The 18,831-nt window shown below is 49.4% G+C and overlaps 1 protein-coding gene across 3 annotated transcripts in view; it reads left to right on the forward strand.

Moving 5' to 3' along the window:
* Window positions 1-18,831, forward strand: part of LOC143671336 (serine/threonine-protein phosphatase 2A regulatory subunit B'' subunit beta-like) — a 56,446-nt gene that overhangs the window by 29,029 nt on the left and 8,586 nt on the right. For all 3 annotated transcript variants that reach the window (XM_077146459.1, XM_077146460.1, XM_077146461.1), the window contains exons 3-7: window positions 6,064-6,167; window positions 6,404-6,506; window positions 7,005-7,079; window positions 16,825-16,911; window positions 17,491-17,647. In XM_077146459.1, coding sequence (XP_077002574.1) covers window positions 6,064-6,167; window positions 6,404-6,506; window positions 7,005-7,079; window positions 16,825-16,911; window positions 17,491-17,647 — 526 coding nt within the window. The remainder of the gene's footprint in view (window positions 1-6,063; window positions 6,168-6,403; window positions 6,507-7,004; window positions 7,080-16,824; window positions 16,912-17,490; window positions 17,648-18,831) is intronic.

Here is an 18,831-nt window from a genome sequence, read left to right on the forward strand (position 1 = left end):
AGTATTCCAATCCATGAACATGGTATGCCCTTCCATCTATTTAGGTCTTCTGTGATTTCTTTTAACAGTTTCTTATATTTCTGTTTGTATAGGTCTTTTGTCTCTTTAGTTAAATTAATTCTTAAGTATTTTATTCTTTTAGTTCCAATTGTAAATGGAATTCGTTTCTTGATTTCCCCCTCAGATTGTTCATTACCAGTGTATAGAAACACTACAGATTTTTGAATGGTGATCTTGTAACCTGCCACTTTGCTGTACTCGTTTATTAGCTCTAGTAGTTTTGCTGTGGATTTCTCAGGATTTTTGACAAATAGTATCTTATCATCTCAAACAGTGATAGTTTACTTCTTCCTTTCCAATTTTGTTGCCTTGTATTTCTTTTTCTTGCCTAATTGCTCGGCTAGAACTTCCTACACAATGTTGAATAACAGTGGTGATAGTGGACATCCGTAATTGATTTTTGTGTATTGTACTTGGATCTAGCAACCTTGACAAATTTTCTTACTGGTACTAGAGTACATAAATCTTTCGGATTTTCTGCATATCACAGCGTGTGATTTGCATGTCTTGGCCGTTGTGCACCGTCCTTTCTCATCTCATAGCATCCGCTTCTCCTTTTTGCCTGGCTGTCCTGGTGGGACCCTGTTCCAAGTTGATGGTGCTTTCCTTTCCTCACACTGGCTGGAGGTCTTCTGTGGACAGCTCGGGTCACAGTGAGGCAGTCCCTCTACTATTAGTTTTCTGGAAGGGAGGTGCTGTTTTTAAACGTGATTTTTGAAAATATTTATTGCTGAAACCAGTTTGCTGATAGACGTTTTGCTTGGAGTTTTTGCATCTAGGTTCATGAGAGAGATTGGCTCATCGTTTTCCTTGTCACCTGCATAGACTTCAGTATCTGCAAGAGGGGGGAAATGTCCTTCCTTCTTGACCCTCTGGAAGAGTCTGTACATGACTGATACCATTTCTTCCTTCACGTGTGGAAGAATTCACTGCTGAAGCCTTTGGGGCTCAGATTTTCTTGGTGAGAAAGTTTTTAATCATGCATTCAGTTTTTGAAGAAATACGGTAGTGTTCAGATTTTTTGTTTTGTTTTGTATGCTGTATGTTGGGGTTACATTTCATTCTCTTTCCATGTGAGTGTCCCCTTATTGCAGCATCATTTGTTGGATTTTGGTTTCTTTGGTTTTTTGTTTGTTTGCTGGTCTGTTAGGGAAGGGCATGGGCCGGGAATTGAACACAGGTTTCCACACGGCAGGCGAGAATTCTACTGCTAAACTACCCTCACAACCCCAGGTTTTGTATTCTTGAGTCAGTTTTGGTTAGATGTGTTTGATCGAGTAATTGGTTATCAGATTTTTTGCATAAAGTTGTTTGTAACATCCTCATTTCTCACCTTGGTAATTTGGCTTTTCTTTCTTTTGTTTTTGAGGAGCTTTTTTATAGGTTTATCAATTTAAAAAAGGTTTTTAAATCATTGACATTTGCATTTGTTGATTTTCTCTGTTGAATATTTGCTTTTCTTTATCATTTATTTCTGCTCTTTGTTCTCTTTTTTTTCTTATATTTTTGAGATGGGAAACTTAATTGATTTCAACCTCTTTTCTAGTACATGTATTTCAAGCTATAAACTTGCCTGTACTTACAGCTTTAGCTGCGTCCTGTAGGTTTTGATATGTGGTATTTTCATTATTGTTGCATTCAGCTTATTTTCTAATTTCCATTGTCATTTATTCTTTCACTGATGGGTTATTTAATATTATGTTGCCTAATTTCCAAACATTCGGAGATTTGGTGGGTTGTTATAATCTGTCACAGGACCTAGTCTGTGCATGCTCCAGCACGTGTGTGTTTTCCATTTGTGGACAGCAAAGTTCTGTATTTATCAGTTAGGTCAGGTTGTTTAGTCATTTTCACAGTTTCCACACATTTACTGAGTTTTTATCTGTTTTAACTCATTAAAATCTCCAGCTGTAATTGTGGATTTATTTCTCCTTTTAAGGTGTTGTCAGCTTTGGCACATACTCTTTTAATTATTTGCATACAAAGTTAAAATTTCTGTCTTCCCAGTGAATTGACTCTTCTGTCATTACAATGTGTTCTTCTTCATCTCTAGTAATTTATTTCTTGCTTTAAAGCCTCCTCTGTTGGATGTTAATATAGCTGCACAATTTTCTTTGGGTTAGGGTTTGCATGTTGAGTCCTTTTCTATTGTCTCCTTTTCTTTCTTTGTCCTAATATTGGAAGTGTATCTCTTGATGTTTTGTGTGGGTTTATCCCATTTGACTATCTTTTAATTGGAATATTCCTTTCATTTAAGACAATAACTGATATAGTTGTATTTAAGTTTGCCGTATTCCCACTTGTTTGCTATGGATGTCATTTTATTTCTTGCCTAGTATTCTCACTTGGAGTAATTATTTCATTTTCTTCTCTTAACTTTTTGGTTATATTTTCTTTAATTTTTTTTTAATGTGGATATTCTAGAGACTTGACTTTTCACAGTCCATCCTAAAGTAGCCCTTTACCCACTTCCTAAACAGTCCAGAACCTTCCAGAAGTTCCGCTCTGTCAGTCCCACCTGCTTCTATGCTGTTGCTGTTGTATGTTTTACTTCGCCTGTGATTTTGTGTGTTTTTTTTATCTTTTTATTTTTTGGGGTGTGCATGGTCCGGGAAACAAACCCGGGTCTCCTGCATGGAAGGCGAGCATTCTACCACTGAACCACCTGTGCACCCCATACTTCACCTGTGTTTCAAACCAAAGCTTTGTTTTCGCTATTGACGGGACTTGCTAAGATTTTCCCCAGCGCTTCCCTTTTTGGTGCCTCTCCTTCTTCCCTTCTCGATTCCGTGTCCAGCTGGGATCACACTCCTTCCGTTGGGAGCTTTGTCAAGGACTTGTTGAGGTGCCGGCCTGCTGCCAGCATTTCTGACCTCCGGGTCGTCTGAAAGCGTGTCCTTCGCCCTCCTGTCTTGAAGGGTCTTCTTTCTGGGAGTGGACTTCTCGGTTAGCTGGGGGGCTTTCCCTCCCAGGACTTGGAAGGGGCCCTCTCATGCCCCTTGTGTCCTTACGTCTGCTAGACTGGCCGCTGCTAGTCCCACTGGGTCTTTGAAGGCTGCAGGTTTGCTCTTCACCTCTCCCTCCTCGTAGAAGTTGCTCCTGGTGGTTTGCAGGATGGACAGGTGTGCTTTTCTCTATATGTTACATAGCTCGGAGCCCATGGAATTTCCTGAGTGTGTGGTTTGAGGTCTTTTGTGCGCTTTCAACACACTCAGCCAGTGTGCTACTTTGAAAGGGTGTCTGTCCCCTAGAAAAGCCGTGTTTTAATCTAAATCCCATTTTGTAAAGGCAGAATAATCCCTATTCAATACTGTATGTTTGAATCTATAATTACATCATCCTCCTGGAGATGTAACCCAATCAAGAATGGTTGTTAAACTGGATTAGGGGAGATGTGTCTCCACCCATTTGGGCGGGTCTTGATTGGCTTACTGAAGTCCTATAAAAGAGGAAACATTTTGGAGAATGGGAAATTTTGAGAGAGCAGAGAATGCTGCAGCACCACGAAGCAGAGTCTATGAGTCAGCGACCTTTGGAGATGAAGAAGGAAAACGCCTCCCAGGGAGGTTCATGAAATAGGAAGCCAGGAAAGAAAGCTAGCAGATGACACCGTGTTCGCCATGTGCCGTTCCAGCTGAGAGAGAAACCCTGACTGCGTTCGCCATGTGCCTTCTTACTTGAAGGAGAAACCCTGAACTTCATGGCCTTCTTGAAACAAGGTATCTTTCCCTGGATGCCTTAGATTGGACATTTTTATAGACTTGTTTTAATTGGGACATTTTCTCAGCCTTGGAACTGTAAACTAGCAACTTACTAAATTTCCCTTTTTAAAAGCCATTCTATTTCTGGTATATTGCATTCCAGCAGCCGGTATTTCTTTAAACATCCCATCAGTTCTGTCTCCTTTTGCTTTCTTCTTGGCGTGCGAGTTACGGGTGTGTCACTTCTCTACCACATTCCCAGTGTCTCTCACTCTCCTCTGGGTTTTCTGTCCATATTTTCCTTGGTGCTTTGGTTAATTGATCCATGGCCTTCCATGTCTAATCTGCTCCTAAACTCATTTATTAAAATCCTATTTTCACTTCAGAAATCTCTTCTCACCTCTTTCCTACTTTATTATTTTAGAGCCTAAGCCTGTGTTTTCTTGATAATGGTTTTAATCTTCCTGTTTCATTACTTCAGCGTCACGTCAGCTGTGAGTCTGTTTCCTTTTGGTCTTTGCTCTTGGTCTCTGGCCATGAGGTTATCTTATGAGCTGGCCTCACGGCAGTGGTCAACATGCGCTCGCAGGCCAATGCAGAGTTGTGGAGTCCGGGCGGTGCCTCCGTCCTGCAGAGAGAGCTCTGTGTCCTCCATGCGCCTTGTGGTTCCCTAGCTCTGTGCCAGGTCTGCCCTGGCTCCCCAGGCATGGCCCCCTTCCAGAGCAGGGCTGGCACGCAGAGGCCCACAGCTGTTTCATGTGGCTTATTAGCCAGTGATGGTTTTGCCATTATTAAAGGGTTATTTAAAAAGGCACGTATTGCTGGGAGGGCAAAGAGGATTACCTGCTGTGGCTGTCGTTTGGCAGGTTCTCAAAAGGGGCAGCATAAACTGCGTGATCCGCAGGGCCTTGGTGTAGACCTCCATGACCCAGCAGGGCCTCAGTGTAGACTTTCAAGACCCAGCAGGGCTTCAGTGTAGACCTCCATGACCCAGCAGGGCATCGGTGTAGACTTCCAAGACCCAGCAGGGCATCGGTGTAGACTTCCAAGACCGAGCAGGGCATCAGTGTAGACCTTCAAGACCCAGCAGGGCATCCATGTAGACCTCCAAAACCCAGCAGGGCCTCCGTGTGGATCTTTATGACCCAGCAGGGCCTCGGTGTAGACCTCCATGACCCAGCAGGGCCTCGGTGTAGACCACCAAGACCCAGCAGGGCCTCGGTGTAGACCTCCAAGACCCAGCAGGGCCTCGGTGTAGACCTCCAAGACCCAGCAGGGCCTCGGTGTAGAGACCCAGCAGGGCCTCGGTGTAGACCTCCATGACCCAGCAGGGCCTCGGTGTAGACCTCCAAGACCCAGCAGGGCCTCGGTGTAGACCTCCCGTGACCCAGCAGGGCGTCAGTGTAGATGTCTGTGACCTAGCAGGGCCTCAGTGTAGACCTGTTTGACCCCCACTTCCTCAGTGTAGACCTCCTGTGACCCAGCAGGGCCTCGGTGAAGACCAGCAAGATCCCTCCACCTCGGGTCGTCTCAAACTTGGGGACACAAGTGGCCAGCCTGTTGGGTGTATGTGATGCGCTGGCTGTTGAGAATAGCCCTGTGTGTTCCTGTGGCTTCTGACCATCAGGGTGTACAGAGCCCCAGAAAGCTGGAGGCAGCTGCTGTTGACATGGTGTCCACACACATGCTGCAGTGTGCCCCCTGCATTCTGGGTGGCTACCTTGGCAGGTGGGTAGGCAGGTCGCAGAGGCCTGTGAGTTGCCCACCCCATCCCTGCCCTGCCTGCAAGCCCTCTTCAGGGTGAGGGCAAGTGCACGTAGCTAGCACCATCCTGCTGCTTAGCCTGCAGGAGCCCTGCTGCCTGTGGCGCCCTCCTCTGTGTTTTCTGCAGAGGCAGATCTGCAAGTGCAGTTTACATGGGAGAGCCCCGGGCATGTCCATGTCCACAGTGGCGCCTCTGTGAGTACAGCGTGCACAGGAGAACCTAGTGTTCACACAGGCGAGCGCTGCGTGCACAGGGAGCTCAGTCAGTGTCCACAGAGGCGAGCACTGCGTGCATGGAGCAGCCCAGTGTCCCCAGAGGCAGCTTTACGAGCGCTGCGTGCACAGGGAGCCCAGTGTCCACACAGGCAAGCGCTAAGTGCATGGGGCAGCCCAGTGTCCACAGAGTCACCTCTGCGAGCGCAGTGTGCATGGGGAGCCCAGTGTCCAGAGAGGCGCCTCTGTGAGCGCAGTGTGTACAGGGGAACAGGGGAGCCCCGGCTGCGCTGACTGACCTGTCCTTCCTGGTGCTCTGTTGCAGGCCTGCGGCTGCCCGCTCTACTGGAAGGGGCCATTGTTTTACGGCGCAGGGGGAGAGCGCACTGGCCACGTCTCCGTGCACAAGTTCATCGCCATGTGGAGGAAGTGAGTCCCCATCCCAGGCAGGGGCTGCAGGTCTGGGTGATGTCAGGCTCCCTGGGGTGAGTGTGTATCATTCGCAGGCTCGGCCCTTCTCTGCCGATGCAGGAAGAGGAGGGGACCCTAGCCCGTCTGTGCAGGGCCCTGGGGATGCCCGCTCTCACCTTGCTGCCTGCCTTCTGGCTACACCTGCCTGGCCTGAGGCCTCACAGGCACGTAGTGAGGTCACTTTGTCCTTTCAGGGTCCTGCAGAGCTGCCATGATGATGCGGCCAGGTTCACCCGTCTGCTCGTGAGCCCTGGGAGTGACCACCTGGTGCAGGAGGACTTCGTCCCATTTGTGCAGGTCAGTGCCATGCCAGGGTGTCGGGGCTCAGGGGTACAGGCAGAAGCCGCCTCACGTCACAAAATGGCTGCAGTGGCGCCCACACTTGGAGAGTTCCAGGCCACACCGGTGCCCCCAGCACTGAGTGGTGTAATGTCACCTGTATATGCAGGGCCGCCTCCCAGGCCCGTGCTGCGGTGGTGCCGTTACACATCACTGGGTGCTGCATCGCTGAGCCGTCCAGCCACACGTGGGAAGGGTGCTTATGCTCCACGTGTCTTCCTTCAGATCGCAGACAGACAGGCACGGTGGTCCCTGTGCACTGACTTGTCCAATGACACGTCGCCTTAGCACTGCCATGTGCTTTTTCAACTTGGCTTTCGCTTTTTGAGCATTTGTCATGCCACAGTGCGATTGAATGGTGTGGAGAGCAGTCAATGTGGCATCCTTGGCAGCATTAACATGTGACAGGTGCTCACCGGAGCATGGTCCCAGCCCTTTCTCTCCCTCTCTACCCAGGATGTCGTGAACACGCACCCAGGACTGTCCTTTCTGAAGGAAGCGCCCGAGTTCCACTCTCGGTACATCACCACCGTGAGTCCCGTTCCCAGCCCGTGGCCTCGGGAGCACTTACCGTCACTCTGGGGAGGGGTTTCATCTTACAGGCAAACCAGGGTTCGGATCCTGACTGTAAGTACAAGTGACAATCCGTGGTTCGTGTGCTCCTGACCCATACACAGCTTGTGTCTCGTCCACAAGACGGGCTTCTGTGAGAGCGGGTCAGGTGGGAAGGTCTCTGGACATAGGGCAGGGAGCACAGCAGACCCCGGGATCGCCAGCCGCTGCAGTTCAGACCTCAAAGGCAGGTGCAGATACGGTTGTTTTCTGAAAGATGAGTGTCCAGGTGCGTTCTCTGATTCCCCCGCAGCAGAGGGCAGGCTCTGGGTTGCTCGGAACGAAAGAGAATTCCCTTGGCTGCCCAGGAAAGCAAGGCATTTCGTCCTGGGTACAGGGCCAGCCCCGTCATCAGAGCAGGCCCACCTTGCCCCTGGGAGGGGGTGTTCTCAGTGTCATGGCAGGCAGGTGTGCCAAAGACCACGAACCAGAAACGCAAGCTAGGAGACTTAGAAAATCCAGACGCGCTTCGAGACCCCACACAGTTGCAGGAAGCAGAGCAAACTGGATACACCGTGTGGCCACAGAATGTGATCCTTCACACTGGCCCCTTGGGGTCAAGGACCTTCTAGGCAACCCAAGACTCTCCTGCATGGAGAGCGTGAGCGGTGGGCTCTGGTGGCAACGGCGCTGTGCTCAGGCCTCTCCTGAAACTCCTCCACGGCGACCCCGAGGGCTCTCGTAGCATAGGGAGGGGTGGTCTGGTTCTCGGCCTGTGGGCAGAGGCACAGCCTCCTGGTGAAAGGGTCACCCACAGCTCAGCGGACATCACCAGGGCTGTTGTCCCCCACACGGCAGTGTCCACTCCCGCATGGCCTCTGGACTCTGGCCCCACTTCAGCCACAGTCACAGTCTCTCATAGATAGGTTACAAAATCCTGAGACTCAAGTCAAAATACCAGCCCACAAGCTCTCTGTGGCCATGTGTCACATCGGGGAACACAATCTGCCCAGATATGATCGTGTTTTTTTTTTTTAATTAATTAACGGAAAAAAAGAAATTAACCCAACATTTAGAAATCATACCATTCTACATATGCAATCAGTAATTCCTAACATCTTCACATAGATGCATGATCATCGCTTCTTAGTACATTTGCATCGGTTTAGAAGAACTACCAACACAACAGAAAAAGATATAGAATGTTAATAAAGAGAAAAAAAATGAAAGTAATAATAATAGTAAAAAGAAAAAAAGATTTATAGCTCAGATGCAGCTTCATTCAGTGTTTTAACATGATTAGTTTACAATTAGGTAGTATTGTGCTGTCCATTTTTGAGTTTTTGTATCTAGTCCTGTTGCACAGTCTGTATCCCTTCAGCTCCAATTACCCATTATCTTACCCTGTTTCTAACTCCTGCTGGACTCTGTTACCAATGACATATTCCAAGTTTATTCTCGAATGTCAGTTCACATCAGTGGGACCATACAGTATTTGTCCTTTAGTTTTTGGCTAGACTCACTCAGCATAATGTTCTCTAGGTCCATCCATGTTATTACATGCTTCATAAGTTTATCCTGTCTTAAAGCTGCATAATATTCCATCATATGTATATACCACAGTTTGTTTAGCCACTCTTCTGTTGATGGACATTTTGGCTGTTTCCATCTCTGCAATTGTAAATAACGCTGCTATAAACATTGGTGTGCAAATGTCCGTTTGTGTCTTTGCCCTTAAGTCCTTTGAGTAGATACCCAGCAATGGTATTGCTGGGTCGTATGGCAATTCTATATTCAGCTTTTTGAGGAACCGCCAAACTGCCTTCCACAGTGGTTGCACCATTTGACATTCCCACCAACAGTGGATAAGTGTGCCTCTTTCTCCGCATCCTCTCCAGCACTTGTCATTTTCTGTTTTGTTGATAATGGCCATTCTGGTGGGTGTGAGATGATATCTCATTGTGGTTTTGATTTGCATTTCTCTAATGGCCAGGGACATTGAGCATCTCTTCATGTGCCTTTTGGCCATTTGTAGTTCCTCTTCTGAGAGGTGTCTGTTCAAGTCTTTTTCCCATTTTGTAATTGGGTTGGCTGTCTTTTTGTTGTTGAGTTGGACAATCTCTTTATAAATTCTGGATACTAGACCTTTATCTGATATGTCATTTCCAAATATTGTCTCCCATTGTGTAGGCTGTCTTTCTACTTTCTTGATGAAGTTCTTTGATGCACAAAAGTGTTTAATTTTGAGGAGCTCCCATTTATTTATTTCTTTCTTCAGTGCTCTTGCTTTAGGTTTAAGGTCCATAAAACTGCCTCCAATTGTAAGTTTCATAAGATATCTCCCTACATTTTCCTCTAACTGTTTTATGGTCTTAGACCTAATGTTTAGATCTTTGATCCATTTTGAGTTAACTTTTGTATACGGTGTGAGATATGGGTCTTCTTTCATTCTTTTACATATGGATATCCAGTTCTCTAGGCACCATTTATTGAAGAGACTGTTCTGTCCCAGGTGAGTTGGCTTGACTGCCTTATCAAAGATCAAATGTCCATAGATGAGAGGGTCTATATCTGAGCACTCTATTCGATTCCATTGGTCGATATATCTATCTTTATGCCAATACCATGCTGTTTTGACCACTGTGGCTTCATAATATGCCTTAAAGTCCGGCAGCGCGAGACCTCCAGCTTCGTTTTTTTTCCTCAAGATGTTTTTAGCAATTCGGGGCACCCTGCCCTTCCAGATAAATTTGCTTATTGGTTTTTCTATTTCTGAAAAATAAGTTGTTGGGATTTTGATTGGCATTGCATTGAATCTGTAAATCAATTTAGGTAGGATTGACATCTTAACTATATTTAGTCTTCCAATCCATGAACACAGTATGCCCTTCCATCTATTTAGGTCTTCTGTGATTTCTTTTAACAGTTTTTTGTAGTTTTCTTTGTATATGTTTTTTGTCTCTTTAGTTAAATTTATTCCTAGGTATTTTATTCTTTTAGTTGCAATTGTAAATGGGATTCGTTTCTTGAGTTCCCCCTCAGCTTGTTCATTACTAGTGTATAGAAATGCTACAGATTTTTGAATGTTGATCTTGTAACCTGCTACTTTGCTGTACTCATTTATTAACTCTAGTAGTTTTGTTGTGGATTTTTCCGGGTTTTCGATGTATAGTATCATATCGTCTGCAAACAGTGATAGTTTTACTTCTTCCTTTCCAATTTTGATGCCTTGTATTTCTTTTTCTTGTCTAATTGCTCTGGCTAGAACCTCCAACACAATGTTGAATAATAGTGGTGATAGTGGACATCCTTGTCTTGTTCCTGATCTTAAGGGGAAAGTTTTCATTTTTTCCCCATTGAGGATGATATTAGCTGTGGGTTTTTCATATATTCCCTCTATCATTTTAAGAAAGTTCCCTTGTATTCCTATCTTTGAAGTGTTTTCAACAGGAAAGGATGTTGAATCTTGTCAAATGCCTTCTCTGCATCAATTGAGATGATCATGTGATTTTTCTGCTTTGATTTGTTGATATGGTGTATTACATTAATTGATTTTCTTATGTTGAACCATCCTTGCATACCTGGGATGAATCCTACTTGGTCATGATGTATAATTCTTTTAATGTGTTGTTGGATACGATTTGCTAGAATTTTGTTGAGGATTTTTGCATCTATATTCATTAGAGAGATTGGTCTGTAGTTTTCTTTTTTTGTAATATCTTTGCCTGGTTTTGGTATGAGGGTGATGTTGGCTTCATAGAATGAATTAGGTAGTTTTCCCTCCGCTTTGATTTTTTTGAAGCGTTTGAGGAGAGTTGGTACTAATTCTTTCTGGAATGTTTGATAGAATTCACATGTGAAGCCGTCTGGTCCTGGACTTTTCTTTTTAGGAAGCTTTTGAATGACTAATTCAATTTCTTTACTTGTGATTGGTTTATTGAGGTCATCTATTTCTTCTTGAGTCAAAGTTGGTTGTTCATGTCTTTCCAGGAACCCGTCCATTTCATCTAAATTGTTGTTTATTACCGTAAAGTTGTTCATAGTATCCTGTTATTACCTCCTTTATTTCTGTGAGGTCAGTAGTTATGTTTCCTCTTCCATTTTTGATCTTATATATTTGCATCCTCTCTCTTCTTCTTTTTGTCAATCTTGCTAAGGGCCCATCAATCTTATTGATTTTCTCATAGAACCAACTTCTGGTCTTATTGATTTTCTCTGTTGTTTTCATGTTTTCAATTTCATTTATTTCTGCTCTAATCTTTGTTATTTCTTTCCTTTTGCTTGCTTTGGGATTAGTTTGCTGTTCTTTCTCCAGTTCTTCCAAGTGGACAGTTAATTCCTGCATTTTTGCCTTTTCTTCTTTTCTGATAAAGGCATTTAGGGCAATAAATTTCCCTCTTAGCACTGCCTTTGCTGCGTCCTGTAAGTTTTGATATGTTGTGTTTTCATTTTCATTCGCCTCGAGGTATTTACTAATTTCGCTTGCAATTTCTTCTTTGACCCACTTGTTGTTTAAGAGTGTGTTGTTGAGCCTCCACGTATTTGTGAAATTTCTGGCACTCCGCCTATTGTTCATTTCCAACTTCATTCCTTTATGATCCGAGAAAGTGTTGTGTATGATTTCAATCTTTTTAAATTTGTTAAGACTTGCTTTGTGGCCCAGCATATGGTCTATCTTTGAGAATGATCCATGAGCACTTGAGAAAAAGGTGTATCCTGCTGTTGTGGGATGTAATGTCCTATAAATGTCTGTTAAGTCTAGCTCATTTATAGTAATATTCAGATTCTCTATTTCTTTATTGATCCTCTGTCTAGATGTTCTGTCCATTGATGAGAGTGATGAATTAAAGTCTCCAACTATTATAGTATATGTGTCTATTTCCCTTTTCAGTGTTTGCCATGTATTCCTCATGTATTTTGGGACATTCTGGTTCGGTGCGTAAATATTTATGATTGTTATGTCTTCTTGTTTAATTGTTCCTTTTATTAGTATATAGTGTCCTTCTTTGTCTCTTTTAAGTGTTTTACATTTGAAGTCTAATTTGTTGGATATTAGTATAGCCACTCCTGCTCTTTTCTGGTTGTTATTTGCATGAAATATCTTTTCCCAACCTTTCACTTTCAACCTATGTTTATCTTTGGGTCTAAGATGTGTTTCCTGTAGACCGCATATAGAAGGATCCTGTTTTTTAATCCATTCTGCCAGTCTATGTCTTTTGATTGGGGAATTCAGTCCATTAACATTTAGTGTTATTACTGTTTGGATAATATTTTCCTCTACCATTTTGCCTTTTGTATTATATATATCATATCTGACTTTCCTTCTTTCTACACTCTTCTCCATACCTGTCTCTTCTGTCTTTTCGTATCTGACTCTAGTGTTCCCTTTAGTATTTCTTGCAGAGCTGGTCTCTTGGTCACAAATTACTCAGTGACTTTTTGTCTGAGAATGTTTTAATTTCTCCCTCAATTTTGAAGGACAGTTTTGCTGGATATAGGAGTCTTGGTTGGCAGTTTTTCTCTTTTAGTAATTTAAATATATCATCCCACTGTCTTCTAGCTTCCATGGTTTCTGCTGAGAAATCTACACATAGTCTTATTGGGTTTCCCTTGTATGTGATGGATTGTTTTTCTCTTGCTGCTTTCAAGATCCTCTCTTTCTCTTTGACCTCTGACATTCTAACTAGTAAGTGTCTTGGGGAACGCCTATTTGGGTCTGATATATTTGGGGTGCGCTGCACTACTTGGATCTGTAATTTTAGGTCTTTCATAAGAGTTGGGAAATTTTCAGTGATAATTTCTTCCATTAGTTTTTCTCCTCCTTTTCCCTTCTCTTCTCCTTCTGGGACACCCACAACCCGTATATTTGTGCGGTTCATATTGTCCTTGAGTTCCCTGATACCCTGTTCAAATTTTTCCATTCTTTTCCCGATAGTTTCTGTTTTTTTTCGAATTCAGATGTTCCATCCTCCAAATCACTAATTCTATCTTCTGTCTCTTTAAATCTATCATTGTAGGTATCCATTGTTTTTTCCATCTTTTCTACTTTATCCTTCACTTCCATAAGTTCTGGGATTTGTTTTTTCAGTTTTTCTATTTCTTCTTTTTGTTCAGCCCATGTCTTCTTCATGTCCTCCCTCAATTTATCGATTTCGTTTTTGAAGAGGTTTTCCATTTCTGTTCGTATATTCAGCATTAGTTGTCTCAGCTCCTGTATCTCATTTGAACTATTGGTTTGTTCCTTTGACTGGGCCATATTTTCAATTTTCTGAGCGTGATCCGTTATGTTCTGCTGGCGTCTGGGCATTTAGTCAGATTTCCCTGCGTGTTGGACCCAACAGGTTGAAAGATTTTTCTGTGAAATCTCTGGGTTCTGTTTTTCTTATCCCGCCCAGTAGGTGGTGCTCGTAGCACACGTTTGTCTGAGGGTCCCACCAGTAAAAGGTGCTGTGGGTCCTTTAACTTTGGAAAACTCTCGCCGTGGGGGAGGTTCGCCAGCCGAAGCGGCTTGGAAGAGTGCCAGCCGGCCCGGGGGTCCGAACAAGGGGAGGATCGCCGGCCGCCGCAGCCCGGGAGAACGCCCGTCCGAATTTCCTAGTCGGCCTGGGGCACCAAGTGTGGCGGGAGGGCGCCAGCCGCCGCGGCCCGGGAGAGTGCACTGTTCCCAGCCGGACCGGGGAGTCACGTGTTTGGAAGGGATACCCCTCGTCACCGTTCTCCGCGGCCTGGGGATTTCCAGTCCAATTCTCTCAGTTGGTCCGGGGGGCCACGTGTGGTGGGGGCGCCAGCCACCGTGGCTTGAGGGGACCGCCTGCCCAATTCTGCCAGCTGGCCCGGGAAGGAGGAGGGGAGGGACTCCGGCTGCTTGCCACCCCACCCCGGGAAGCCCGCGCCCCTCGGCGATCTCACCGGAGCGGGTTCTCCCAGCCAGTCAGCCGTTCCAGGATGGGGTACGCTGTCTTTTTGATCTCTGTCGTGGCTCCGGCAGCTGTTCTGTATCGTTTCTACTCCCCTAGTAGCTGTTCTGGAGGAGGAAAGGTGTGGATGGCAAGGCTGTCGAGGATGGTGGCGGAGGAGCCGGTGAAGGCTGAAGAGGGCAGGGTGGTGGTTGGAGAGCCGCTGGAGTAGGAGGAGAAAGGGAAGGATAAGATGGCGGATGGAGCGCCGCCGGAGCAGAAGGGGAAAGAGGAGGGCAAAATGGCGGCGGGCGCGCCACCGGCGGAGAAAGACGAAGAGGAGGCCTAGATGGCGGCTGATCGTGTTTTTAAAGGAAAAGACACCATGGCCCGAGTCAGAGCACAGCACGCTACCAGCTGTGCTCCGTCAGCACCACGTCTGCTCCCTGAAGGAGTCGGCACGCTTGTCCTCTGCTCCCCAAAGTGACATCGTCACGTCCACAGGGACCTTGACTGCAGCTGGCCAGTCCTCTGCTCCCTCCAGGAGCCAGCGCACTCACTGTCGGTGTCCACAGGAGCCCTGACCAGGGGTCAGCAGGTCCTCTGCTCCCCGAAGTGGCCTCATCCGCAGGACCCTGCAGCCACGTGCACACCCCGGGCAGGGCAGGCCTGGAGTAGCTGGGCACTGCAGCCACGGGGGCGGCGGTGGGGAGGCACCGGCTGTGGGCGGAGGAGCCCCGCTGATGAGCCCGTCGCATCTGGGTCCTGGCCTGCCCTGGAGTTCCTGGAGCACGTTGGGCACCAGCAGTTCCTGGCACAGTCCTGTTTGCAGAGCACAGGCAGCTGGTCACAGAAGTCAATGGGCAGCACATGTCTGTAAAACACAGGGCACACGTACCTTGAGCCTTTGATTGGCAGGGACCGAAATCCAAGAGATGACAGTGGCCTGGCCATGGCTGCCATTAGCTCAGTCATCAGGACTGGTGAAAAGCTGTGCATCTCACACATTGACATGCCACATCGCTGAGAGGAGCTGGGTGGTTGATTTAAACCAGCCTCTGATCTCAGTGTTCCTATGGACCAACCCCTGGAGTGGACGTGCCTATGGACCAGCCCCTGGACTGGACGTGCATGAGGACCGGCCCCTGGACTGGACGTGCATGAGGACCGGCCCCTGGACTGCACGTGCCTGTGGACCGGCCCCTGGACTGCACGTGCATGAGGACCGGCCCCTGGACTGGACGTGCCTGTGGACCGGCCCCTGGACTGCACGTGCCTGTGGACCGGCCCCTGGACTGCACGTGCATGAGGACCGGCCCCTGGAGTGGACGTGCCTGTGGACCGGCCCCTGGACTGGACGTTCCTGTGGACCAGCCCCTGGACTGCACGTGCATGAGGACCGGCCCCTGGACTGGACGTGCCTGTGGACCGGCCCCTGGACTGCACGTGCCTGTGGACCGGCCCCTGGACTGCACGTGCATGAGGACCGGCCCCTGGAGTGGACGTGCCTGTGGACCGGCCCCTGGACTGGACGTTCCTGTGGACCAGCCCCTGGACTGCACGTGCATGAGGACCGGCCCCTGGAGTGCATGTGCCTGTGGACCGGCCCCTGGACTGCACGTGCATGAGGACCGGCCCCTGGACTAGACGTGCCTAGGGACCGGCCCCTGGACTGGACGTGCATGAGGACCGGCCCCTGGACTGCACGTGCATGAGGACCGGCTCCTGGACTGGACGTGCCTGTGGACCGGCCCCTGGACTGCACGTGCATCCTCTGTGCAGGGAGAACAGACTGTCCCAGGGTGGGGTAGGGCAAGACCGGAGCTGCTTCCTTATTGCTATAGCCCAGAGAGCCCGTTATGATGCCTTGTACCTTGTGGGATTCCTGCCCAGGTGTCTGCATAGGGCCTGGGGCGTCCCCCGCCCTGTCTGCGCCATCCCCACCACCGTGGGGGACTGCAGACCCCTCCTGAACAGGCCCCTCCCAGGCTTGTCCTCAGTGCGTGTTAAATGCCCGTGGATGTGACCCGTCTGTTGTGACACCTCAGTTTGTGTCTCCCCGAGAAGAACCTTGGTCTGTGGCCCGTCTGTCCATCGTCCACCCCTGCTGGTCTGTCCCTCTGCTGTGACCTTCCTCTGTTGGTTCCTGCAGCACAGGCGCCCTCTGCTGGCGGGTTGGGGTCTTGCGGGCAGGGGGTCCTGGGTCATTCAGGCTCATGCTGGGGGTCCCGGGTCATCCGGGCTCACACTGGGGGTCCCAGGTCATCTGGGCTCACACTGGGGGTCCCAGGTCATCTGGGCTCACACTGGGGGTCCCAGGTCATCCGGGCTCACACTGGGGGTCCCAGGTCATCTGGGCTCGCGGTGGGGGTCCTGGGTCATCTGGGCTCGCAGTGGGGGTCCCAGGTCATCTGGGCTCGCGGTGGGGGTCCCAGGTCATCCGGGCTCGCAATGGGGGTCCCGGGTCATCCGGGCTCACACTGGGGGTCCCGGGTCATCAGGCTCGCGGTGGGGGTCCCAGGTCATCTGGGCTCGCGGTGGGGGTCCCAGGTCATCCAGGCTCGCAGTGGGGGTCCCGGGTCATCTGGGCTCACACTGGGGGTCCCGGTTCATCAGGCTCGCAGTGGGTGTCCTGGGTCATCTGGGCTCACGGGGGGGGGTGTCCTGGGTCATCTGGGCTCACGCTGGGCGTCCCTGGTCATCCAGGCTCATGGTGAGAGTCCTATGTCATCCAGGCTCGTGGGGGGGGCCCCAAGGTCCTTGACCCGCAGGCTCTGCACCCCTCTCCTGCACTGTCCTCGCTGAGCTGCCTGGTGTCCCTGCTGCAGGTCATCCAGCGGATATTCTACACCGTGAACCGGTCATGGTCGGGGAGGATCACGTGCACAGAGCTCAGACGGAGCTCGTTTCTGCAGGTATGCGGCGGCCCAGCAGCTCGGCCCAACTGTCAGGCGTGAGCGTAGCACCCAGGCCCTGCTCCTTGCCTGGACCCTCGACCCTTGCAGGATCTGAAATGAAACAGGCAGGGAGTGTGGAGCCAACCAGGGGACCCCAGCGTGACAGTTAATGGGGTGCTGGTAGGGTGGGGATGGGGAGGAATAGATGCAGCCCAACCCAGATCCCTGAGGGTTCCTGGGGTACAGGTGCAGCCCCAACCCCGGCCCAGACCCCTGAGGGTTCTTGGGGTACAGGTGCAGCCCCAACCCCGACCCCTGAGGTTTCCTGGGGTGCCAGTACAGCCCCAATCCTGACCCAGACCCCTGAGGGTTCCTGGGGTGCAGCCCCAATCCTGGCCCAGACGCCTGAGGGTTCCTGGGGTGCAGGCGCAGCCCCGACCCTGACCCCGACCCTTGAGGGTTTCTGGGGTGCAGATGCAGCCCCAACCCCAGCCCAGACCCCTAAGGGCTTCTGGGATGCAGGCGCAGCCCGACCCCAGCCCCGCACACGCAGCACCCCCCGTGCACATGCCCCGTGTTCACGGCGTCCTCTGGCAGAACGTGGCGCTGCTGGAGGAGGAGGCCGACATCAACCAGCTGACGGAGTTCTTCTCCTACGAGCACTTCTATGTCATCTACTGCAAGTTTTGGGAGCTGGACACGGACCACGACCTGTTCATAGATGCCACGGACCTGGCCCGGCACAACGACCATGGTGAGAGCCGAGAGCCGGGCCCAGAGACCCCGGATCAGAGGCTCCAGGCGCCCCGTGCGTCTGTCCTAGTGTGCTAGCTCCCGGAATGTGATGTGCCACAAAGGGAACAGCTTTTAAAAAGGGGAATTTAGTAAGTTGCAACTTAACAGTTTTTAGGCTGTGGAAATGTCCCAATTAAAGCAAGTCTATAGAAATGTCCAATCTAAGGCACTCGGGGAAAAATACCTTTGTTCAAGAAGGCTGATGACGGTCAGGGTTCCTCTCTCAGCTGGAAGGACGCGTGGCGAGCATGGCGCCATCTGTTAGCTTCCTCTCCAGCTCCCTGGGAGGCGGTTTCTTTCTTCATATCCAAAGGTCTGTGGCTGGTGGACTCTGCTTCGTGGTTCTGTGGTGTTCTCTGTTGTGGTTTTCTCGTGGCTGTCCTTCTCTGCTCTTTCTGAATCTCCAGCTCTCTCTAAAATGTTTCCTCTTTTATAGGATTCCCCGTAAAGTCATCAAGACCCACCTGGAATGGGTGGAGACACATCTCCACCTAATCCAGCTAAACAACCATTCTTGATTGAGTCACATCTCCAGGGAGATGATCTAATTAAAGTTTCAATCATGCAGTACTGAATAGGGACTAGAAGAAACAGTGGCCTTTACAAAATGAGATTAGGTTAAAACATGGCTTTTCTAGGTACATATATTCTTTCAAACTAGCACAGGCTGCATAGACCAGAGACCCCAGACTCCAGAGGCCCCACAGGGCAGACCCATGGACTAGAGACCCCCAGCCCCTCTGCTGGCCGTGGCCTGTCCCGCCTACCAGGTGCTGACCTTGGCACTGTCACCACCTCCCTGGGGCCCAGCCTGTCCGTGGACCCCCAGGACACGTGGCCCCTCCACAGGCTGCCAGGAGGGAGTAGGCATCCACAGTGCTGGGCCACGGGCAGCAGTCCCTCTCCTGGCCAGTTCTCCTGCTTCTCCCCACTCCTCAGCTAGCTGGTGGGTCCCTACGGCGTGCTGGGCCCCTCCGCACAAGCCCCCTCAGGTGAGGTCTGCCTTGGCCACCCTGGGCTTCCCTCGACAGGCTGCTCCTCGTGCTGGCCCAAGGTGGACACCTCTGCCCAGGAGAGGGGACGCTCCACATCACAGCCCCACCCCGGGGGGTCTCCACCACCTCCTCTGTGGGGTCTCCCTAG

Source organism: Tamandua tetradactyla, chromosome X, assembly GCF_023851605.1.
Source record: "Tamandua tetradactyla isolate mTamTet1 chromosome X, mTamTet1.pri, whole genome shotgun sequence".
NCBI classification, from domain to species: domain Eukaryota; kingdom Metazoa; phylum Chordata; class Mammalia; order Pilosa; family Myrmecophagidae; genus Tamandua; species Tamandua tetradactyla.